Source organism: Tupaia chinensis, unplaced genomic scaffold, assembly GCF_000334495.1.
Source record: "Tupaia chinensis unplaced genomic scaffold, TupChi_1.0 Scaffold000161_4, whole genome shotgun sequence".
Classification (NCBI taxonomy): domain Eukaryota; kingdom Metazoa; phylum Chordata; class Mammalia; order Scandentia; family Tupaiidae; genus Tupaia; species Tupaia belangeri.
Genome location: NW_006159635.1, coordinates 3,027,359 through 3,052,649, shown reverse-complemented (window position 1 = coordinate 3,052,649; position 25,291 = coordinate 3,027,359). Strand labels below are relative to the sequence as shown.

The 25,291-nt window shown below is 38.5% G+C and overlaps 1 protein-coding gene across 2 annotated transcripts in view; it reads left to right on the top strand.

The window, feature by feature from the left end:
- Window positions 1-6,172: 6,172 nt before the first annotated feature.
- The window catches only part of KCNT2 (potassium sodium-activated channel subfamily T member 2), a 386,489-nt gene continuing 367,370 nt past the window's right edge, over window positions 6,173-25,291 (top strand). For both annotated transcript variants that reach the window (XM_014586847.2, XM_006146032.3), the window contains exon 1: window positions 6,173-6,392. In XM_014586847.2, coding sequence (XP_014442333.1) covers window positions 6,298-6,392 — 95 coding nt within the window. In that variant the 5' untranslated portion in view covers window positions 6,173-6,297. The remainder of the gene's footprint in view (window positions 6,393-25,291) is intronic.

The window sequence follows — 25,291 nt, the reverse complement described above, 5'->3', positions numbered from 1 at the left end:
TTGTTTTTGTATGCTTCAAGAGTAACAAAGATAATGACCTAGCCCATTCACATATTTTATTTCTCACCCACTTAGTAAACAGCAAATGATCACCACTAACTGCAGAGTATTATGAAAACAGGCAAAGTTGCATCAGCCATTATTTACTTTAGGGTTGGGGTTGCCTCCCTCAGTCTGTCTATGAACAGAATTTGAGATGCTTGTAACATCAAGATAGGGAGGCCCATGATAAAAGCTAGAGTTTTCAGGTAGAAATATCTCCTCACAAAACATATGTATGAATATGTGAAAAACATATGAAAATATATGAAAAACATAGCAGAATGATGTGAGTATGAGTTCTGAAGTGTTGTAAAACGTGATGCAAAATTATTGAATCACCTCTGGGACAAGGCAATCTTCCCTTTATCTCTTTTTGCCCCAAAATAATTCAAAGGGAAGGTTTAGAAGCTGATGAATGGAAGTGATATGTGTGATTACTAGGATGACATCGAATAAATGTGTGTTTTGACAGAGAGAGCTATGAGGAGAGAGAAGGAAGCAACAGGAAGATCACAGAGGACATTACTACTAATATAGTAATCAAACATGAATGTCTCCTGGCACATTTCCATTGGCAGGCTTGCACACACATTTCACCGCACAGATAAGTTTACTTATTAGAATGACAAAAAAATTAAAATGTTGGCTGAATTATACTTCATAAATGTCCAAAGGGCCTTCTTTTTTATTACTTACTCATGCTCTTTGAGTGGAATTTGTGGATCAAACTTGATAGTCTGCCTTTTATTTTCTCTGCTGTTTCCTCTTCTCAGTGTTGCTGAAATAAAAAATGATTCTGCACATGTACTCGGACATGCTTAGAATATAGGCCAGGTTTTGTTACGTTTTCCTTCCTGTGGATAGAATCTATTTTAGCTTGAATTGAGGGTCATGGAATAAAACTAATCAAGAAAATCGGGAAACACTTGTCTTCTGACGTGGGCAATAGAAGCTGAATTCCTGTTTGGCTTGTTCCTACCTCTCAGATCCACGCTCTAGGCATCTTTCTGGGCTCAGGCTCTGTTCTCCTCTTCTTACGCTACACAAGAGCAAGTGCAGTTAGCCTTTCCAAAGTCCAACAGTCACCTGGACACCATATCTTCCTTGTTTCCTATTCTCCGGACAAGTACCGCATTCTTACTCAAACCTTCTTCAGTCTTCCCCTCTCTTCCAATGCTAATATTCTCCACCTGTTTATTCATCCCAGATGCACCAATAAACTGATATCCTAACATGTAGAAGCCTAAAAAAAAGTCTCTTAAATTTCATTCCCTACTCTCCAACTTACACAATTCTCTCAAATTTTGTCACTGCTACTTTCTTAGTTTTCTATAAGTCAGTCTTCTGCTTTTTATCTGCATTGTAACCACCGCCTTAGGTCAGACAGTTGGTACATTTTACCTAAACTGTAGCATAGTTTATAAACAGTCTACTTTCTTCTATTCCTGTCCTTCTCACCAATTAACCGTACTGTGCTACCATGGTGATCTTTCCAAAGCATAAATTGAGCTTTGTCACTTACCTGCTTAAAACCCTTAAGATATTTGTCATTGTCTTCAAGATAAAACCCCAACTTGTTGGCACGAAGTAAAAGCCTCTCCAGATATGGTGCTTAATAAATGGATTCATGGTGAGAGACGCTCGTCTTCCCATCATTCTCTCTCCCTTTCTGCCCCCTTCCCACTAAATGCACACCCCAGCTCAGACATGTTCCTTTCCCATTTGCTGGGATCCACGTGCTTTCTCTGAGCCACTGTTCCTACCTGTACTCTGGCTGCTGCCCTGCCACAACCTGACTCACTCACTCACTCTGTCATTCTTCAGCATAGAGGTGAACTCCTCCAGAAAGGCATCCCTGGTTTCCAAAACCAGAACAAGGTGTCTTTATGTACAGCTTAACAAGGCAATAGCCAGTGCTGATGGCTGTGGCACAGTCTTGTCCCCCCGAGGTGCTACATAGTTTAACGATGGCACCTGAATAGGCGCTATTATCCTGTCTTTGCCTACACAGACGAAGCACCAATAAACTGATATCCTAACATGTAGAAGCCTAAAAAATGTTTCTTAAATTTCATTTTTGGTTAGTTGGTACAGAGCTATGTGGACGTAATCATAGACAGTTTGAGAACTTTTGTGATAAATTTATGTGTATATATATATATATATATATATATGTATGTATGATGTACACAGCCTTGTGAGTTTTGAGTGAAAATCCTTTCCATATTCCATGATTGCAATTATGTTTCTTTTGCTAATTATTTTATTTATTTATTTATTTTAGAAGTTTTTGCCTTAGAGCAACTGTACTCGCCTGAGAGAGACAGACAGAGACAGAAGAAAAGAGAGAAATCACCCCTCTTGGGGGGATGGTCATGCCACAATTCCTTCTTCTTCATTCTCCTCCCGGGATCTTGAGTATGCAGACATACTAGCCCAGCATGAGTATCAAGCCACCGAGTCCGGGACCTGAACCGTGGTGGACCATGTGGGAGTCCAGCAATTTAACCGCTGGATGATGTCATTGCCCCCACAATTATGTTTATTCACAAAATAATTAGCAATAAGTTTTTGTTAATGAAGTCCCTCTTCCTCCATGAAAAGGAATCTTTTCATGTTAAAATATTGAAATGTGTCAAAGTACTAGCAATCAGATTTCAAAAAATACTTTTTTATTAAAAAAGAGAATAAATGAGAGGATATCCTTAAATGTGTTTTCAGAAAAGAAATAATTTAAAACTAGGGAATCATTCATTTTAATTCTCTTTCCTAAAACACTCTCTATTAGTATAATCATTCAGAAAATTTTTTTGGTGAGTTTCCCTTTGTTAGTGTAAAGCCAATCTCCTCTGCTGTCCTAATCTCCAGTCAAAGCTGCTTAGGGGACTTCAGGACACTGGTGAGGAAGGCACAAAATTGCAATGCACAGAACCAAGTCTAAAAACTGTTTCCTCAAACGGAATCTCATGTTATAGTAGAATAAAAGCTTTCACACACAGAGAGAGAAAAAGACCCTGTGAGCTAGGAGATTAAAAGTGCACAGTTAAAAAAAGAAACCAAGGTAAAAAAAGAGTGAAAGAGAAAAATATATTTTAACAGCAGGGAATGACATGACATGACAAGGAAAAAAAGTAAAAATGTAGAAAGACAGGTGGGAGAACTAGAAGTGAAAATTAATGACAAAAACACAAAGTCTGCCCACAGAAAATTGAAAATAAAATGTAGCAAAAAGATCTTCCAATTATAATTTCTTTCAATGCCCAAATATTGCTGTATTTTAAAGTTGCCAGGACAGCATTTCTTGTATAGCATTATTCTTTTGCTTTTTTTAAAAAAATTTATAGAGTATTCAAATTATTCACTTTGACAATAATGTCCATGCACACAGAAGGTCAAGGTATCATCAATGCACTTGTTCCCAGCTGTTTGCCTTAACGCGCTCGGGGACTTTGTGCCATTTGCAGGCTTAACAGCTGTGCTTTGACACTAGTCACTAAACAGATTTTGATTAATTAATTAATTTCAAATTTTTATTTCTTTTTAATGTATCTACCCTTTCTTAAATTGTTATTTGGGCACTTGGGAGCTAAATAATTAAGACTGTCATAAAATGAAAAAGAAAGATACTCATCTTTATTTTAAATAAAATATTGCTTTACTCACTAATTGCAAGCATCTCAGGACTCAATGGCTATTTTTTAATGTGCCTTGCTTATGAGTCTGTTATAAGATGTAATTGTTTCATACTTTTTGAGCCAACCAAAGATAAAGGCAGACTATAATGCATTAATGTGGAACATTACAAAATAAACTTCATGGAGTCATCATAATAGTAGACGATAAGGTCTAAAATATAAACCAGATATTCCCCCTCCCTTTGTATGTACATGTGTGTTTTCCTGAAACTAACAATGTAGTGATACAACTTGATCATTTGACAATGTCATCACAAAGGTTCATGCTACATAACGATTTCATAAAAATGAATCCATAACTGTGGACCTAAAGCAAATGTGGGAAAACATTTTCCTGTTTAATAATATGGATGGCCCTAAAAACATGTTTTTAAGCCTATTAATTTCTTCCGTAAGACAGGAAGAGAGAGAGAAGAGAAGAGAGGAGAGGAGAGGGAAGGGGAGGGGAGAGGAAGAGAGAAGAGAGAAGAGAGGAGAGGCCAAGAGGAGACAGCCCTCTTAGCAGGGTCTGGGTGTTGCCATACATGTTGCCTCCATGAGCCTGAGGTGTGGGCATGCCTCTGTGCTCGGGGAGATCTCCAGTCTTGAAGTGGGAACTTTCACATATGTGATTGTTTCACAGAGCAATGCATATGAGGATCTTGCTGTGCCAATGTCTGACCCCACCTCAACACATACATGTGGAGATTTTGCTATTTGGAGGTATTATGCGGGAAAAATAAACTACCAGGAGAGGGGAAGCGATGCAAGAGAAATGCACAGGTCACCAACAGGCCAGGCTCCAACAAGAGCTAAATGCAAAATACTCACAGGCATGTGGAAGGTTCCGGCGAAGAAGGCATCATGACCAACTGGAAGAATCCAGTTGAGTATGACCATTTTATCTCGACTGTTATTCTTCCTATTCGTATACTCGCTCTATGGTAGCCACTATTTCTTTTTGCTGATTTTTTCCTACATTTTAACTTCTTAAAATGAATCCTTTACTCTATGACCTCTATCGAGAATTAACCACATCAAATTAATCACTATTCACTCAGTAAGTCAAATGCATTTTTATCATTACTTTGCTTCTGTTTATACTATTCATGCTCAAATTTTTTTCCTTCCTTTAAGCAGGTCGCAAATGAGTTCAGAAGGCTTAGTTCATTTTGAACGTCTGCCATGTCCCCATACATAAGTATGCGACCTCACAGGTATTTCTAAATCTCTACACGTCTTCAATGACTGACTCTCGTATTGTCTTATTTTCTTTGTAAGCTTGTTCCTCCAAACGAACTGTGAGACTCTTAAGCGCAGGGGCAGTGACACTCAGTGTCTTCTGTACTCTAAGGTCCAACCTGTCAGGTGCTAAGTATTCTGTGTCTGTATGTACCCTGGCGAAATCAATTCTGGAAGAAAGAACAGTACGTGCAGAGAGAACTAGAGCTCCTCTGACTGATACTGCAAAACAAACTCTGGACCCTGGGATTCGCGTCTCCCTCTGACTGCGTGAACCTGTCACAGGAACATTCTCAGAAGGCTAAGGCCAGGCCACCTGGAAGTCCTCAAGCGGCCAGCAGCGGCGACAGTAGCAGTAGTAGCCGCTACTATATAAAACCCAATGCCTTTCAATGTGCTTTCCCAGTCGGCATCTAAACGTTCCTCTTCAGCGGCCTAAGGTGATCATTCATTCTTTCCGAGATGAGATGTCGGGGAAACACCTCCCTTCCTGCAGAATGAGAGAAAAACGGGCTTTCCAGGGACTGGGAGCGGGGATTCCCTCTCCAGGTACGCGCATTTGGCCCGCCCACCCGGGTGAGGGCGGTCACCACGCAGGAGCCGGGGGTTCCCGGCCACAGCCAGGCGCCCCGCGCCCCTCCCGGGTAGAAGGGGCTGCAACCCTGGAATCCGCTAATTAGCTCGCCTCCATTGGTTGTCCCCAAGGCACCCCCATGCCGTCACGGCGCTATGCTAATGAAGGGGCGTCTCATTGTCTGGGCCTCGAGCGGCATCTCCGAGGGCGAGTGCGGGGAGAGCCGGAGGGCAGGGGTCTGGGCGGAAGCCCCGCGCCCGGCGGTGTTTGCGCCGTCCGCGCGCCTGCGGGGACTGCAGCCCCGGGGCTGCCCTCGGGGAGCACTTCCACCCCTCCTTTTCGGGAAAGTGCTCCGGCACCTCGCCGCGCTCACGCCCACCCCTGGCCGCTCTTTCTAGGCACCGCGCGTTTTTCTCAGGGAAGTAACTTTTGCATTCCCGCCTCCCCCCGGTCCTGGGGACCAGAGGCGGTGCCGAGCCTGGGGGCGGTTCCCTGGCGGCGCTGCTTCTTGTCAGAGCCAGACTTTTGCTCCTGGGCTTGGTTTGCATCATCCCCATCACAGCCTCGGGCGACAGCAGCCAGCCCCCTTCCCAGCCTCAGCTTCCGGCTCCAAGCCCACCCCTCCCCCGGCCAGGCCCCTTCCCCTTCCCTTTCCCGGGCCCCGGCTCCGCCGCAGGATTTCCCCGGGCTCCCCGGGCTCCGCCGCGTTTCCCGGCTGTCGCCCCCTGCTCGGCGTGGTGTTTGATGTCCCCGCTCTGAGGAAGCATGGTTGATTTGGAGAGCGAGGTGCCCCCCCTGCCTCCCAGGTACAGGTTTCGGGATCTGCTGCTCGGGGACCAGGGATGGCAGAACGACGACAGGTGAGTCGGATGGTGCGTCGTTGTTCCCTAAATCCTGCGGGAAAGAGAGGGGGCTGTGTGGGGGCTGCTGGACAGGGAAAAGGAGGGAGAGGAGGAAAAGGGAGCCTGAAAGAGAGACGGGGGCGCGGGGGAGGGAGGCGGGGGGCTCCGAGGCGGCTCTCCATTTTGCCTCTCCTGAGCACTTGCTGGAGACAAGGAACTCTTTTCCTTCTCACTTTCTTATTCTTGCAGTTTATTCATTGCATTTATTCGGTGCTTATTCTTTGTCTGTCTGTGCTCTCCTGGGGTGTGTAAAAGGCTGGGGCCAGAGATGCGGTGCTTCTAGCTGGCACGCATTATCCGAGCCAAATCATTGTCATGTTTTTCCTTAGGTGTGGGAAACTCGCAAATGTATCCAAGTTGATTGGAAAAGCACGTTAGAAACTTGAAATCTCCTGTACCCATTTCTGTAGCCCTTGCCAGTGTTGTCTTGATTAGTACTTACTTGTCACTAGGCATTTTATGCTGTTTAACAGATGCAGTTTCAGGTGGACGTGTGGTTTAAACATGTAACAGGTAGTTGGTGAAAATAACCATTGCACTAGAATGTGCCCAGGTAGCTGTGACTCTCATCAACACAGGTGTCTGCGAAGCTGTCTTGCAACCTTTTCTTAATGAGTGTATTTTTCGCCTAAACAGCATATATATTTCAAAATTAAAGTTGCAAACCTAGAGTATTTGTTATTAGCAAAATATTGGTTATGGGTTTTATTTACAGCCCACTGCTTTGCATAGTTCGACTTCTGAAATTCTTCCTCAGCTCTCTCTGTCTCCTTGTTTAAAATGCACATTTTGTGTCTCATTGACTATAGTATTTTCTGAAATAGTCATTTCCTGTATCACATGCCACCTCTCCTTGTTTTAAAATAATGTATGGATACTAACTAGATTCTCAACTCAGTTGAAATTTTTCTTAAATTTCAGTTTGGTATTGATGTCCTATCTAATTCCATAAAAGATCCATTATTGGTCCAATCCAATATCCCCTCCCTATTCACCACTGGGCAATAAGCCCTTCTTTCCCTCACTTTCTTAGCTCTCAAGACTAACTGTTATTCCTACATACGGGGGATTTTATCTTGGGTACCAATTATGGATTCCTATGATCTCGTATTAGTAATTTAAAGGGATATGTTTTGTAGAGGATGGTATTTTAATGAACTCTTTTTTAAAAGCAAAAGCACATATACTGATTAAACAGTTAGAGCGCAAAGGCCAGTTAACCAGTTTGCTTGTAAAGTAAAGGTGTTCTGGTTAACAACAAGATAAAAGCATAAACAAATGAGCAATGATTGAAGATGTATTAGCCTAGTTAAATGGCTTGTCAAGTGCAGCACAGTGTCCACAGTGACTGAATCTATTTCAGGACCTCAGGGTCATCACGTAGAGGAGAAATCCTCATGACAGAAAGCGTGAGATGAGTTGAACACGTAGAGGATGTACTTTGGCCATAGTGATGGTAGTGTTGTTTATCTTTTAAAAAAGAGATCATATCCAGTGTGTTCATTGTTCATGGGATTGCCCTCATCTTTTTCTAAGGATGCTACAGAAAAATTTCAGAAATTAGGAACTTTGCTCAGTTGAATATTCTCTAAATGAGTCACTGCTGTAGGAAAAAAAGTTTTGCAGTCATTTAACATTTCTATGTATTAAAGTGAAAGATTTTTTTTTTTTTTACAGCTCATGTTTAACTTTAAAATAAAGGCACATTTACTATTTTCTAAGTGGCTTTGGAAAAGCCATTCAACTATGATGCTATTTAACAATCATATTTTTTAGAGTGGGAATGGAACTGTCTACCTCATCAACTTGTGACAGGAGGGAGGATGGAGAGGTACAGCAGAGCACTGCCAGCTGCTTGACCTCAGCTCTGTCACCTCTTCCAGCCTCCACGCAGTCCCCGAATAGTAGGTAGTTGTTTTCGACTAGAAAACTGAGAGTCTAAGAAATTAGATACCAGTCCTGGGTAATAATCTTATCAGTGTACAGAGGACTCTGGAGCTTACTCTGTGACTAAAATCCCTCCAGAAACTCTTAAGTTCAAATTTATAAGGATAGTTTTACAGAACCTTACATAGTTTTTACACTCTTTAAATGTATTTCCCCTCTTCACTTCTGATTTGCAATATGCAGTTTGTTTTCCCCACCTCTTTCCAGAATCCTAAAGTAATATGTAGTAAGTGAGTCATCCCTTTAACATGGTCACAAATTCCTCTTTGCAATTAAGTGTGAATAGCAGTCCTACTCTACTCGCTTACCTTCTTGGATTCAATTTCTAAAAAGTTGAGAGGAAAGATTTTTTTCCTGTAGAAATAAGAGGGTCCTTTGTCCCAGTAGCCATACTTAGTATTTCACTTACGTTCTCTGGGAACACCTTCCACATCAACCTCAGGAGCACAGGGGGTCTGCTGGCTGGCAAGTTAGGATACCACTGGGCAACCAGGGTGTGGCTGAGTAAATCCCTTAATTTCCTTGCTCCCCATTTGGGATAATTCTGAAGCACGTCCTACATCACGTCCAAGGGATCCACAGTTGTCCACAGTGTAGCTGGCTTAATGCTGCAAGCTTTATTGGCTTCCCACCCCTCTCTCCTCTGTTATTTCCTGTAATCAGTTCCCCCTAAACTACTGATATTCCAGTCCTATCTCAAGGTTGGCTCCTAGGGGCAATGGAATCGAGATGACCGTCTTCTGGATATAGAGAGTCGCATCCTGGAAATAATGAGGGGGTGGTCTTCAACTCAGGAAGGTAGATACTTCCCAGCTGTTCCTCACTGGCTGAGTTTTAAACTAAAACTTGGTTGACTGGCCATGTGGCAGTGAGGAAGGCATGTGATGGATGTGTAAAGGGGTGTTAAAGAGAGGATATGATGGGCCTAGACTATAGGAAGTGTGTATTCCATACTGTCGATTCGTCAGCTAACCTTGGATAGATACGACACCTAAAGTGGTATCACGCCACCTTCTGGGAAGTTCCCCCTTCCACATACGTGCTTATACACCTCCCCCCCCCACATACACACAGAAGCACATACACGATATACATCTATATGTATATTATAGTATATATAATAGATCTGTGTTGTATGGGGGGGTTCAAAAAGTTCATGGAACACACGTATCATGAAACATTTTTTGTACTAAAACTTGTATTTTAATTCCATTTTCCTATGAACATTTTGAAGCCTCATGTATGTTATATAAATGCATATGTAATGTATATAATAGAAATATGTGTGTGCATTTGTTATCTCAGTGCCATCCTTACATAATTACCTCTCCCTCTTTTGCATTCTGGTCTCCTATTCTGAGGAGGACATAAGGGAAGGGAGTGAGACAGACCAGCGCAGAGAATTTAGCATGTGGCCAACGTTAGTTCTGTGAGGCTATGAAATAAGTTTGACAGTGGCTAAATTAGAACATGGCTTATGCCTTGGGAGTGTCTGTTGTATATATGATGCACATTGATTTTTTTGGCATCCTGAGTAAAAAGTGAATTTAGTTCAGATGGTCTTTTAATATGTCTATAATGGCCATTTATCCATTCAGCTAACACTTGAGTGCTTGCTAAATCTGAGGGCCTCATTAAGTTAGCTTTGAGAAGAATATAGAGGAATATGAAACTGCACTTGGTCTGAAGGTGCTCACAGATGTAAGTAGAGGTGAATTTCCTCCCAGAATATTGACTGTACTGCTCATGTTATGATGATGTCCCTGCAGGATTTCCATTTTAAGATTATCTAGAAGATCCAACACCATTAGAAGATCTAGCACCATTTGTAAATAAAGTATTCGGTATTTGATTAAAAATAAAGTAGCTTGAGTCTGTATTAGCAATGGCTCAAGATATGCAATGTATTTGGCATCTGATATTTAGAATATTTAGTGCCTTCATAGTTATTCTATGAAACAAATATGACCAGAGATTGACTCTAACTAGGTTTAATATAGAAATCATTCTGTGATACGTAGAATCATTGAAGTGTTAAAATCCATTGTTTTCTATGATAATATTCTATCATTTATAAGCAATAAAGATTTATAATATTCTGCAGCTAAAGACTGGTAAATTTCAGGTTTTCCTTTCTTAGATCTTTGCCATAGAGCATATGCATTTGCCAGAGAAAGAGAGAGAAATTACCTCCCCTTCCCCAGGGTGATGGCTGTGCAGCAATCCCTTTTCCTCCATTCTCCTCCTGAGATCTTAGGCACATGTACTTGAGTGATTTTCAAGCCACCAGGTCTGGGACACCAACCATGGTCAGCTATTTTGGTGCCCACCATGCTAATCACTATGCCATCTGCTTGCCCAAGATTCAGGTTGTAAATGCCTCTAGACATTGAGAACAAACCTTTCTTCTTGTTAATCATAACTTAATAACTTTAAGGTTTGAACTACAGTGCCCTTGATGTGAATAAATTTTCACAGTTCCAATTACTGTTAATGGACAACTCTTGGTTGTAGTCATGGAGGAATAGGTCATGTATTTGATTAAGACAATTCTAGTTTCCAAAAACCGGGGCCATTATTTCAGCCCCAGTAATTTTAAGTATGTATTTTATATTTTATAGGTGACATAAAAGGTGTATTGATTAAAACCTTAAAAGTATATGAACAAAGTACAAATCAATCAATTAACAATTTAAAAGTTACTTATAAAATAGGGAAAATTTTTGAATAGCTTTTGGTATGTGTAATTTTAGAAATCATATACTAAAATATATATTTATATAATCAGATTAAATTGTGGGAATGAGTTTTGGATTGGCAAATGAAGTATTTAATAAGTTACATTTTTATCCCCTCGAATAAATGATATGTTATTTTGAAAATCAGCCTTTTGTTATAAAGTGTTTATTTGGGACTAGCAGATGGCATAATAGTTATGTCACTGGACTCCCAAGCAGTTGACTGTGGTTTGAGTCCCAGACCTGGTGGCTTAAAACTCACGCCAGGTGTTTGTGTATTTGTGTGCCCAAAATCCTGAGAAGAGACTGGAGGAGAAGAGATTGCGGCATGGATATCCCCCCTGGGAGGTGATTTCTTGCTTTCTGTCTTTGTGTCTCTCTCTGTCTCTCTGGCAAGCATATGTGCCCTATAGCAAAAATCTCTCTCTAAAAAAGAAAAAAATAAAGCATTTATTCTAAGTTTGTATTTTGTGATCAATAATTATACTTTTTAAGTATTTTCAATATTAGTCAAATGAGTGTTAGTTTTCTGTTTAATTATATAGCGATTCCACTATATAATGCCGATGAGGTACCTATAAAAATACTTTAATCACTTATTGATAGATAATTCAAACAATTCTCTGTTTCTTAGTTCTGTATATTATATTATGAAAAATCTCCATAAAGTAATAAAAAATATGAAACTGAAGTAGGTAATGAAACAAAAGATAACTTTAGTTATGTACAAGCGTAATATATAAATACAGTAAAAGATGCATTGCCTAATCATTATTATTTTGCAGAAGTTACCAATAATTTAGACATTAATATTTGATATAAAAACACATAGGGTTCTTTCCTTCTGACTAGTTCTTATGAATAAAATGGAAGTTTGACTTTTTCACATTACTTCAAATTTGTTTATTGAGTTTGATTCCTTTAACCACTGTCATATATTCACTTTTTGTGTTTGCTTATGCAAGAGTGATATCTCTTCTGTGAGCCTTACATTTTTCACTTTTCAGAGTACCTTCATGTGTAATAATCTTGGCTTAGAGAGGTTAGAATACAGTGATCTAATTTTCCTTATAGGGTACGGTATTTATTATTTTACAGAGATTAAACTTTCTATTAAACAGTCCCTTTATTGCAGTATTGCAGCTTCAACTTTGTCTTGAGGGTGGTTAACCAAAACAAAACAAAACAAAACAAAACAAAACAAAAAAACTTCCAGATGGGTGACCAGGAAAATTATTTCAACCAGCTTAATTATTGTGTCAAAATTATTTAAATACTTTTTTCCTTCTCTGCTAATAATGTAACTCAACTTCTATAAAAATAGATTTAAAAGATAGTATGAAAAATACTAAATACAAATGAAGGTTGAACACTAATAGCTTTTGGTCTTCATTATTGGCAAAAAGTCAGAAATTAAACTGCAGTATATCTAGTTACAACATGTACCAGTAACTAGACTATGATTTTATCTTTTTGCTGGTGTTAATAATGAATGAGGGGCCAGCCCGTAGGGTGGTGGTTGAGGCAGCTGGATCCTACATGGCCAATGGTGCAGTTTGCATCCTGGAACACACAGCTTGAAAATCACACTAGGTGCATGTATGTGCATGCCCCAAATCCCAAGATGAGCTTGGAAGAGAAGGGATTCCAACATAGCCATCTCCCATGGGTGGTGATTTATTTTTCTTTTCTTTGTCTCTCCACTTTTCTGGCTAGCACATGCACCCTATAGAAAACTAAGTAAATAAATATGTATTTTGGATTTTACCAGTCATATTCTTATTTATTAAAATGTTTTATATATTCATAAATATCTTAGTTTGTTTGGGCAATTGTAATGAAATGCCCTAGACAAGGTAATTTATTAAGAACAAAAATTGGGCCAGCCCATGATGTGGTGGTTAAGGCAGCTGAATCCACCATGGCCCTTTGGGTGGTTTGAGTCCTGGACCCAGTGGCTTGAAAAACTCACTGACCACATGTGCATGCATGCCTAAAATCCCAAAGGGAGGGCAAAATAGAGTAAAAGGGATTGTGGTATGACCATTCCCCATGGGGGGGGGTGCTTTCTCACTCCCCTCTCCCCAGCAAGTGCACATGTCTTCTGACAAAAATTAAAATAAATACATACATAAATAAATAAATGAACAGAAATTTATTTCTCCCAGTAGTCTGGGAGGTCCAGATCAATAAGTCAGATTTGATGTCTGGTGAGGGCTCTGTGCTTCATACATGGCCCCTTGCCGTAGGAAGGGGGGGGGGGTGCTTTCTCACTCCCCTCTCCCCAGCAAGTGCACATGTCTTCTGACAAAAATTAAAATAAATACATACATAAATAAATAAATGAACAGAAATTTATTTCTCCCAGTAGTCTGGGAGGTCCAGATCAATAAGTCAGATTTGATGTCTGGTGAGGGCTCTGTGCTTCATACATGGCCCCTTGCCGTAGGAAGGGAAATGGGCAAACAAGAGAGATCTCCTTGAGCCTCCTTTATAAAGGTACTCATTTCATTCATGAAGGGCGAGCACTCATGACTTAATTACTCCCCACAGTTCCCACCTTGATTTTTCTTTATTGATTATGAAATACATGTGTGTGAGAAAGGGGAACGAGAAAGAGATACAGAGAAAGAGCTATGAGCACCTTCCACAGGGTCTGATTACTCGTCTCCTCCTCCGAGTCCTCCAGCCCATCGAATTTTGGGTGCTTGTGTCTGTGCCCCTACTTGTTTCAGGCAGATCAGGCCAAGGATTCAAACCTTGGTCCCCATGTAGGATCCAGGTTCTCTTGACCAGCCCATTACTACTGTGCTACAGAACTACGTCCCGCATCTTAATATTACCACATTGGGTATAGATTCCAACATGGGAATTCTGAGCAGAAACCAATATCGAGACCATAGCAATAAGTCATTTTGTCATTGATGGTTCATCTGTGTTTATTAACATGTTTATATACTGCCAATATGTACTTATGCACAATGCTTGTGTAAGTCATCTTTAGGAACTGAAGCAAAAAGGACTAGTTTCACAGTGAATTTTAACCAGTCATTTTATATTCCTATAGTTTGAAATTGTTAGGTTGGCCTTTCCTGGACAATATTCAGTATCTTTCATCAAAATGTTTTCCTAGTGAATGCTTTTGCTAGCTTTTAAATTTGTAATTAAAATGTTCTCTGCAAAAGTAATCAAAACAATGATAATGATCCATAAAGACAATTACTCTTATTCCTTGGCAATCCTCGATTTGATATGAGATCTTTTCTTTTCAATAGGTCATGAAAAAAATATTTTTTGTTTGCATAAGAATCTTAATCATAAGGCATTAATCAAGTTGTACTTTAAGTAACAGACATCTCTGTAAACATCAGGGTGCTAGCAAGTAGGATGAACTGTGTCCACAGTGATAACAACATAGTGTAGTTATCTGCTTGACTTGTTTTTGAAAGTAGGATAAATATGAATACCAGACATCCTGTCAAATAAATAGGATTATAGATAAAATATCTGGGAATAAAAATGAGTATGGTACAATTTATCCTTTATATGCTTTTGTAATCCAGTGTGACATATCTTTAAATTAAGATAGATTAGGCCAATATGCAGGGTCACAGAATTGGAGGGATTGATATAAAATTATGAAACACCATCATAATAAACAGATTAAAATAATCACTGCATTAGTCAAGCCTATTTTGCTTTTACTAAATAACATCTCCCTGAAGAAAGTACTGACAGTGTGTGAGAGTGGGGTCTTTCTCTTTTGAAAGAGAAATGCATACGCTACTTCATTAAAAAAATACCTTGTAGAACCCTTAATAGCACTGTTGTCATTACTTTACAAACATTAAGCACCTGCTAAGTATCAGTAATTACACTCAGCACTAGGATAAAATTGTGAGCAAAATAGGTCTAGTTCTACCCCCACTGAAATTCGCAACAGTAAAATAGACATTATATTGAAGAAAAAAATCACAGAAATGAATTTAATTTCAATCGTGATGGGTTATGAAGGAAAAGTGCAAGAGAAGAAATGATTGGGGGACTTTGTTGAATCCAACAGGGTGGTTTGGAGAGAGTTTTCAGAGAGATCTATAGTGAGAGTGAGGTCTAAGGCTAAGAAGATTGTACTAGGTGCAGTGGGTAAATAATGTTTCAGGCTAACGAGTAGTTTGCCCACGTGTGCTATGGAGGGAGAGCAAGGTGTTTTCAAGGAACTGAGAAGACAGTTGGAGGTACCGGCTTGGAGTGCAGGAGACATTTCTGAACAGGGCGGTTTAAACTACACTTACCTGCAACTTGTAGTGGAAGACATCCGTAGCAATGGAGGAAATCACTTAAAGAGAAGGGTGGGGCTGGAGTACTGACGAAATTTTACACTCAGTGTAAAGTCAAAATTGGTTTGATGGAATGCAGCATAGAAAGTGGAACGCAAGCGACGGTGAAGGATTTGAAGTCCCTTCTCATCATGCGTGTGCTGCCAGGTAGAGTAGAGGTGGATAAGCAGGGTCAGAGCTTCATTCTGGTAGAAGTGCTCATGGTGTGTGAGCTTTTTATCATTTGTAAACAAATGCTCAAACTTTCTGAACAAGAAAATTATAAATACTGAGCATAGATATATGTTATTGTACAATGAAATGGAATATAGAACACTCTTAATCTCTAGATTAATGTAATGTCTATTTTACTGTTGCAAATGTAATATAATCCATGTTAAATATTTATGCTAAAACCCATTTATAAGTAATAATTATTGTACTTCATTCCAGTGAACATAGAAACCAAGAAATTCACCACATATTACATAATGAGTTTTTTTAAAGAATTATTTAACTTTATTTACTTATTTATTTTTAATTTGACCAGAGAGGGACAGAGCAAGAAGAAGGTGGAGTGAGAAAGCAAGCCTCCAGGTCCAGGACTTGAACTGCGGTTGGCCATGTGGAAATCCAGCCGTCCTTAACCACCACACTATCTGTAGGCCCCTACATAATGAGTTTTACTTTGTCTGCCAAAATGCATTATTAGACACAGACTGCTGGTGGATATTGAACTTCAGTGCTGGAAGCCATATGGCCGACCACTGGTTTGGATCCCCAGGTAGATCTGAAAACATACTGGCACATGTACACATATGTGCCCAGGATCTTGACAAACTGGAGGGCTTGGAAAGGGGATTGTGTTACGATAAAACACTGTTGAAGATGCTTCTCTTTCTCTCTGTGTCTCTCTCGTGCATGCTCACATGCTCTCTATCATGAATAAAAATATAAAAAACATAGTATATAAACAACAAAAATGTGTTAATAGATATCAAGTGTCTAAAACAATAATTAATATGAATAACATAATATTATGCATTATATTACTGTTTTCTTAATTGTACATTCATGTATGAAAGGACAAAATCTATGGTTCTTTAAGAGCTGAGGTTCCCTCCCATGCCTTGTCTCCAACCACTTCCTGACCACCTTTCTACCCTAAAGCTTTTTTTAGATGTGTTTGGCCTTGCAATATTTCCCCGTATCTGGCTTTTGGAGGAACCTGAGCCGCTGGGACATTTGTTACATACCTCTCATGTGTAACAGTGAGTGCGTACCTGCCTGCAGCAGATGAATGAAACCCAGGCTCCAAGAAGGGAAGAAAACATTGTGAAAATGGCATTTAATCCTTTGTTTCTGGTCATGGAGTTGCAGGAGTGAATTAGAACTTCCTGGCCTTGACTCCTCAATAACCAGGTACAACCAGATTAAACTATCTCATAGGAGTCTTAGATTTTATAGATGTTCTAGGTCGTTGGAAAATTTATGATGCACTTTTGCATAGAAAAATATACCATGACTCTTCTGACAACCCACTAGTATAATTTCAAGAAAGGAAAAACCACTTCACATACTTGGAAAAATAAGTCGTCCGCGTAAACTACATCATGTGGTGCACCGGCCATGGTGGATTTGTCTTTTTTGACTGGGAAATGGAGATGATTTGGAGCTGGAAGGTGAGGAGAAAGAGAGAGACTGAAAAAAAAATGGAGGAGCAAGCCTCCAGGATGTAAGACTGAAGAGGATCAGCAAAAGAGGAAGACGGAGACTATGAGATTTCTCTCCACAATTGTGTCTTGGATTGATCGTATTTATCACCTTTTTGTTTGTTTGTTTGTTTGATGAATAGGAGCAGTGAAGGAAAATATTAGAAACAGAAACCCGACTGTCAAGTGTGGCGTGTCTGTCGGGGACATGACTAGCGGCAGATCTCCAACTCTTCGACCCCTTTCCTACAGGTCCTTACTGGACCTCTCTTCCCAACTGGGTTTTAGTAGCCTTAGTACCCTTGCATTTATTCCCGGCTCAACAGAACGAGAATAATTTTCCTCTGTGTTTGCATTCCTTGAACACAGAGTTGCAGTACTTCTAATTTTCACGGTATGTAAATATGTGTAAAAAATGGACTTCGCACACCAGGCCAAAAAAGAAAAAAAAAAGAATCTACGAAACAAAGGACTGTTTATTCTTGGTCTTCTTGTACAGGACTTACACAGGATCATAATGATGAATTGTTATTACAAGGGCACACTTAGCCCATCTTATCACTCACTGTGTGAATAGGGATAAAGCAGATTAACACATTTCAACCTCATTTAACTCCCTGTGGGGAAACTTGTGGATTGTCCACATATTGCAAATAACCAGTTATTAACAAGAGCCAGATGTGTGGTTTAATAATGGACAGTCTATTGGCTTAGGTTTGCCAAAAATGATCCCCCAGAATCAGATAGGGTGATCAGTAAGCTGCCCAGGTACCAGGCAGGACTGATGGTAATTTAGTCACGTGGTGATGACACTGGCAAATTACGAATGGAAGGTTTCCCCATTTTGTTTCCGTATCTTGCCTATCTCCCCACAAAAGTGTTCATGTGCTCTGTAACCTATTCCTACAGAAAATACAGACAATAACATGAAAATGGGTGGTAATATTGTATCAGAAAGACAATGAATGTTTACTGAGAGCTTAATGTATACCAAACACAGTACTAAGTAGTTTACATGTACTATGTCATTTAATTCTCATATCAGCTCTGGGGAATTCTGTTTTTTGTCGCATCTTACAGATGAATCAGGGGTATCGGAATATATAACTAGTTCCAAGTCATAAAACGTGTTAGAGGAAGGTGCAAAATTTAATTGTTATGCCTATCAGCTTTGTTTATAAAAATGTATTCGAATGTGATTTAAGGCTGTGTAAATAGCCGGAAGAACAAAATACAAATATAAAGGCTTTTCAAGACAAAAAAAAAAAAATCTGTTTTTTTGCATCCCCACAGGCCTAGTATTAAAATGACTTGGTCAGAAGGAAAGTTATAGAATGTTTGAAGTTGGTAATATTTTCTGGGAGAAAAATATTTTTTTCACTGTAGATATAGAGTATTGATATTTTGACAGCCTGAGGGAAGTAGAATAGGAAATTAGCAAAATAACTAAGGCAGAGATTTGTGTGTGTGTAGAGTTTACTTATTTATTTGAAAGAGGCTAAACATAACTATTGTCACAGGAGCAAATTAAAGATAATGGCTTAGCAGAATGGTTAAAATGAATGAAAGCAGGTGAATAATACATGCATCTTGATATGAAATAAAGAGGCATCACTTAAGAGCATACTGTTAACTTGCTAAGTCTTTTTGGAAATGTCCATTTTGGAAGCATCGGTCAGATTCATCCATGTTTTGGGTATTGTTGCTGTTTTGATTAATTCATAATTTTGGAAGATAGGACTGGGTATTTCTTTTATGTTTCTCAGTAGGACTTTGTGGTTTCCTACTTATGGTTCTCTTCTCTAAAGTTCGAGCTCTTGTGTGAAATTTATTTTTCTCAATCACTTTACTGGTGATAGTGAAAGTTGTCTTGAAGAAATCTTAAAAGGTTTAAATGTGTGATGTGAAATTACTTGAGTGAAGCTTACCCCTAGTGTGCTTTACTTGTTCCTAAGACAAGTTGCAGTGGTGTACGGAAATCCATGTGATAATGTAAGTAAAAAACACAGCAAAACAAAAATCTAATAATGGTAAAAATCAAGCCAGATGTAGTGTTGGTTCATAACATGAATTTTGGAGTTCCTGTATAGTTACAGCAGATAGGTCACAACGTTAGCCAGAGAACAAAGAAGACGTGATTAGCCACGTAAGATGAGAAATAAACCAGTGGTTCAGGAGAAATGCAGCCTTCCTTGGTGTTCTTATTTAAAGGAAATTGCTCTGTGGATCTTTGGGTAGTATACAATGGCCTTCTCTTCACTCCTATCATAAAAGAATAGCAAGTTTCAGAAAATCCATAACTCTCACTGCCAGGTGCAGAAAAAATTAGAAAGAATTATGCACCTAAAGTTGATGCTCAGGATGCATACATAAATATATTTCACTATGCTGCAAAAGACAAGAAAAGGGACCCACGATAAAAGGACCTACTGACAGATTGTAAATCTTTCTTATAACCATCCTTAAATAATTTTTAAAATATATTAGCAGATGGCCCTAATTAATGATTAAGATTGGAGTTATATACTTTGAAGAAAGCCTGAAGTGTCAATGTAGTTGATAGAAACTAGGGTAGCTGTGCTTCTATAGAGAATCTACTAAAATTCTAACCAAAATATAAGCCTGAATTGTGGTAATTTTTAAAAATTTCCTTTATGCGTTCTAAGAGAAAAAGAATGAACAGGGTCTTCAAACTACATTTCACTCTCAGTCTCAGCTGTTATGGATTATGGGCACATACTCACAGAGCAAACGGAGGCTTTGGGATGTGAACCCAGGCCCTTTTCCATGTGAGTCCAGTTGCATTATCACTGTGCTACCACCTGGCCCCAAAATTGTGGTTATCCTCACTTCCTTACATATTAGATTATTTTCTTTTTCCACAAGTGCCCAAAGTAAATATCATACAACTGAAGGTTCTAGTAAGACTTTGTAATGATCCTAAATTTAGTTATTTATATAGCCCTATACATCTGTATGTACATTGATAGAGATACACACAAATTAAGGACATACTTTATACAGCCAGTCTCTGGCTGCTAAGTAATTGATGTGATATACATTACTTCAGACTGGGACATCGTTTTCATTTATCCATCGCTATCAGTATCACTATAATCCTTGATTTTTTTCATTTCAAAACTTTACACTAGCTTTGTACTTTTTTCTTTCAATTTGCTCCTCTAATTATTGAGCTCCATTTATTCTTTCTTGATAGACTTTCATTCCTTTTTACTTAAGTTAATTCAGCAGGGGACCAGCGAGTGGCATAATGGTTGCATTGTTGGACTCCCATCTAGTCAACCACAGTTCAAGTACTGGACCCAGCAGCTTAAAACTTGGTGTGTGTGCATGCCCAAGATCCTGAGAGAAGAATGGAGAAGAAAGGATTATGGTGTGGCCATCCCTCCTGGAGGGTGACATCTTGCTTTCTGTCTTTCTATCTCTCCAGTGAGCGTATGCACCCTATAGCAAACCCCCCCCCCAAAAAAAAAGTTACTATAACAGTTCCCATCTTTCATTGTTCCAAATTGGTTTTATGTTCCCTGGCTCCAGTAATCTTCAATGCCCAACTCTAACCTCATTCAACCTATGGATTTTCATCATCTTCTGAAACATGATTTTAATGTACAATATTCATGTGTTAAAACTATTTTCTGTCACTAATGTGATTATGTGAAATTTAAAGTGCTCAGCTCAATGTTCAATGTACTTTATTCATTGACTTTTCTTCCTAAAATGCTTCTTGAAATTTAATAACTGTAATAATTCACAGAAATCATCTCTCATCTAAGATGCTGATGTCGATGTCAGTGCTGGGCCTGTATCAGAGTGTGATCTAAGGCTGTCTTGCATCTCTTTTTTGTTAATCTGACCCCTTCTTCATGATCAGACCTTAAACTTGATACACAGCAAGAGTTACTAAAGAAATCTTTGCAATCACTCATATTATTCAATAGTTATACATGTCATTATGTTGTTTTAAAATTATGCTCCTGTTTTTGCAGATACAGTATCACTTTCTAGGGAAAAAATCATATTTTCAATTCATTTTGGATTTTTCTACCTACATTATTTAATACATGTGGTTTATACAAAGGTTCCAAGAATTTTAATTCTGTAGTCTAAAGAATATAGTGCCAAATGGGGAGGGGGAGGAAACATGGCAGTTATGAATAATTATGTACAATGTACACACTTACATGTACATACATTATTATAGAAACAAGAGGTCGCTTGAATTCAAGTTTCTCTCTCCCCTCACTGGAAGCAAAATAATTTATAATTCTCATTCTAAATCCAGGTATTGTAGTTAAATTATTTGACTTGAAAATGTCTTTCTCACATCTAGTTTAATATTCGCAAGGAGCTTTCTTTTGGAAATGGCAAAGCAGAATGCGCTTCAGTCCATAATTCATACTGTGACAGTTCAAATGGCTGTTAAAGTGAATTCTGAAATTTACATATGGAGCTGCTCAGTGAAAACCATCAATCTGCTTGACAACCAGTAGTGCCATTGTCCAAGGGACGTGTGGAGGTGTAAGCAATCAACTCCATCTCCCGCCCAGTTAGGTGGTGGTCATAATATGTAATTGGGATGAACAGAATGGATTTTTGTTGTTGTTCTTAAGTTCTATAATTTTTTTTCTTATTGAGCAACAGTGCTTATAATAGATTAAGGTCTGTTTAGTTTTGCAACATTTGTATGAATAAAGAGTGATTTTCTCAAAGAATAAAAAAATGTGAAATGCATCTGTGATGGTAAAACATGCCCCAAGTCTTCAAATAGAAGGCACATTATTCTAAAACATGTGTGTTCCTATTGTTTGCTTTATGGACCAAGGTAGATTTGTGTTTCTTTTGGGAACATGGAATGACCATTTATAATTTATTTATTCTTTTTACAAATTTTTAAACTTTTAATTAATTAATTAATTAATATTCATTCCCTGAGCTTTGTCACAGCATACAAAATGTGATTTCCCATCCAGAATATACTGCACAGTGGCTTAACATACATGTTATCATCAATACTTACTTTTCTATTTCTAGTTTCATATATACATATTCTCCCCCCCATTTCTCACCCTCTGCCATTTCCCACCCTTCCCCCACACTATCTTAGGTGCCTACAGGTTTCCATTCCTTTTTCCCCCATATTTTATTGATTTACAACATTTCTTAAATAATCTAACTACTTTCAATAGCAAGTTCAGCCTATATATACATATCTGTGAATAATGTCTGACTTTAGACTCAGTGAAACTGAGTAGAATGAATATACTATATGGTAGCACATAGCTGATGCTATATAGCTTACTAAGGTCATTCGATAGGTATTTTTTACTATATTTTTGAATTTCAAGAAAAGCAATTTTAGTCTTAATAAATTAAAGAAATGCTAAGGAACTTTGCTTAAAACTTAAAGTCAGGGGACAGGTTGGGATTCTGTTCAAATAGTAGGTACATGGACCTGTCAGCAGCTCAAGACAGGACAAAAATCCTTAAAACCAGAAAACAAAACCTAGAAGAAAATGAGCAAAGTTTTAGTCAAAAATCATAAAATGCTATTTCACCAGTTCTGTCTCATGTACTTAATCTATCTTCTGTTGTGGTTTGATCTTCCCGATTAAATACTGGTATATAATATTCAACTCTGGACTTGTCTCTATGATTAAGTTGGCCATTTTCTTAGTTTTTGAACTCCTATGTCTGTGAGTTTGTATTTAATTTTCCTGGTATAGTACTCCATTCAGAACTTCTTGGCGATCTGGCCTGGTGTTGGTAAATTCTTTCAGGTCTTGTTTATCTGAGAATGCTCTTGTCTTTTCTTCCCATATAAAGGATAATCTTGCCGTGTACAGAATTCTTGGTTGAAATTGCTTTTACTTAACACTTTGAATATATTTTCCCATTCTTTCCTCGCTTGCATTGTTTCTGATGAGCGGTCCCCTGTTAGGCTAATGGGATATCCTTTGTAGGTAACTTGCTGTTCCTTTCTTGCCAATCTTGGTATCTTGTCTTTGTGGTTTTGGTCAGTCTTGCTATGATGTGTCTTAGAGAAGATCTTCTTGGGTTGATTCTATTTGGGGTCCTTTGTATTTCTTGGGACTGGATCTTTGAATGTCTCTCTAGGTTTGGAAAGTTTTCTTCTAGGATTTCATAGAATAGATTACCAATGCCCTTATGAGTCTCTTTGCCTTCTGCGATACCAATTATCCAGACATTTGGATGTTTGATAGTATTTAGTATTTCTGGTATTTTATTTTTATTTTTTTGAGCAATTTTCTCAGTCTTTGTAGAGGATTTTTCTAGGCTATTGATTCTATCTTCTACGTCTGAGATTCTGTTTTCTGTGTGATCTAGTCTGCTTTTAATACTTTCAAGGGAGGTTTTGATTTTCTGTATTATAGCCTTCATCTCTTAACAGGTCCATTTTTTTTCTTTTTTATAGTATGTATTCCCACTTTTAGATCTTGCAAGAATTTCCTCACATCCTGGAACTCATCAGCTCCTTTTTCCTGACTCTTCAGCAATTCATTGTCGCTCTTCTCTTTGATCTCTGTTAACTTTGTCACTTTGAAAATTCTAAATTCTTTATCTGACATTTCCATGAGTTTCATTGTACTGTCTGAGGCTGAAGAAGAGTTGATCTTTTTCCCTTGGAGGAGAAGTCTTTTATTGCTTTCCCATATTTCTTGTGACCCTGCAGTGATTCATAGTCATCTGATGGATAGAGTGTTTCTTCCTAATTCTTTTTTTTTGGAGAGGTTGGGAGTGTGTGCTCAAGGGAGAGAGACAGACAGTGAGAGAGAAAGAGAAATAACCTCTCTCCCAGAGTGGATGGACACACCACAATTTCTTCTCCTCCATTCTTCTCTATGGATCTTGGGTATGCACACACATATGCCCGACATGAGTTTAAGCCACTGGGTCCAGGACTCGAACCGCAGTTGACTACATGGGAGTCCAGCAACATAGCCATTACGCTTACTGCTGGTCCCTATTCCTAATTATTAAAGTTCAATCTGGGCGTTCAGAGGTGTGCAGGAGGAGGTGATCTGCAATCTCTCTTCCATTCAGTTTTCACTCTTAGTGTATAACATTCAGTGAGAATAGAGGAATATTCTGACCCTAATCATATTCAGATGTTTGGATACTGTTCAACTGGACTTGTGTAGACACTTAGTGCGTAGCAGTAGAAATGAATGCGAAGGGAGAAGTCTCAGCAAAAAATCTTCATTTTTAGTCCCTGAATGCAATATTTCACAGTTAAAGTTCAGGATCCATCTTGACCACTCACAGTTTAACCTTTCTTTCCTTTTAGTACCAGAAAGACGTTTGTAGTACATCTCTTTACATTCATAATGTCACCAGCAACTTGGGAAGTAGAGAGAAACTCTAGTCATTTACGAAAATATATAATTAAGAAAATGTATGCCTAAAAGAAGACTAATTAAAATGTTCATTACACAGTTGTCTTATTTTCTGATTCTGTTCCTTTTACTATGTATGTCATGTAATGTACCTTTTTGAAAAAGAATTATTTATTTAATTGTATTTATTATTATTATTATTATTTTTAAAATTTGTTCATCAGAGAGATACAAAGAAAGAGACAGAGGGGATGGGGGAAAGAGGAAAAGTGAGAAAGCAAGCCTCCAGGTCCGGAACTTGAACTGTAGTCAGCCATGTGGGAGTCCAGCGTCTTAACCTCTATGTCATCTGCTGGCCTAAATCTTATATTGTACTGGACAGATACGATATATAAAATAGCTGTTATATTAACTGAATGTGACACAAACATAGTTTTCATGAGTACCAGAAAAAAACCACCTTGGAAAGAGAGTAAGTTTTACATATTACAATTTATTAGAAATAAAGTGGCAAAGATTAGCAAAAAGGCAAGTGGGTAGATTTCTCCACAGGCCACATTCTAGAAAAAATTGAAGTAAGCTAAATTGGAGATAATATTGTATATGTGAGAACCAATGTTATATCATATTGGTAGTCTGGAGAAATATTGTAAGGAAACTTACATCACCAAGGAAAAGTATTCAGTTTTTTTTGGTCTCTTTTTGTGTTTTTTTTTTTTTTTTTTTTTTTTTTTTAAATTTGGGGAATTTTTGAAAGGTTTTTTATAA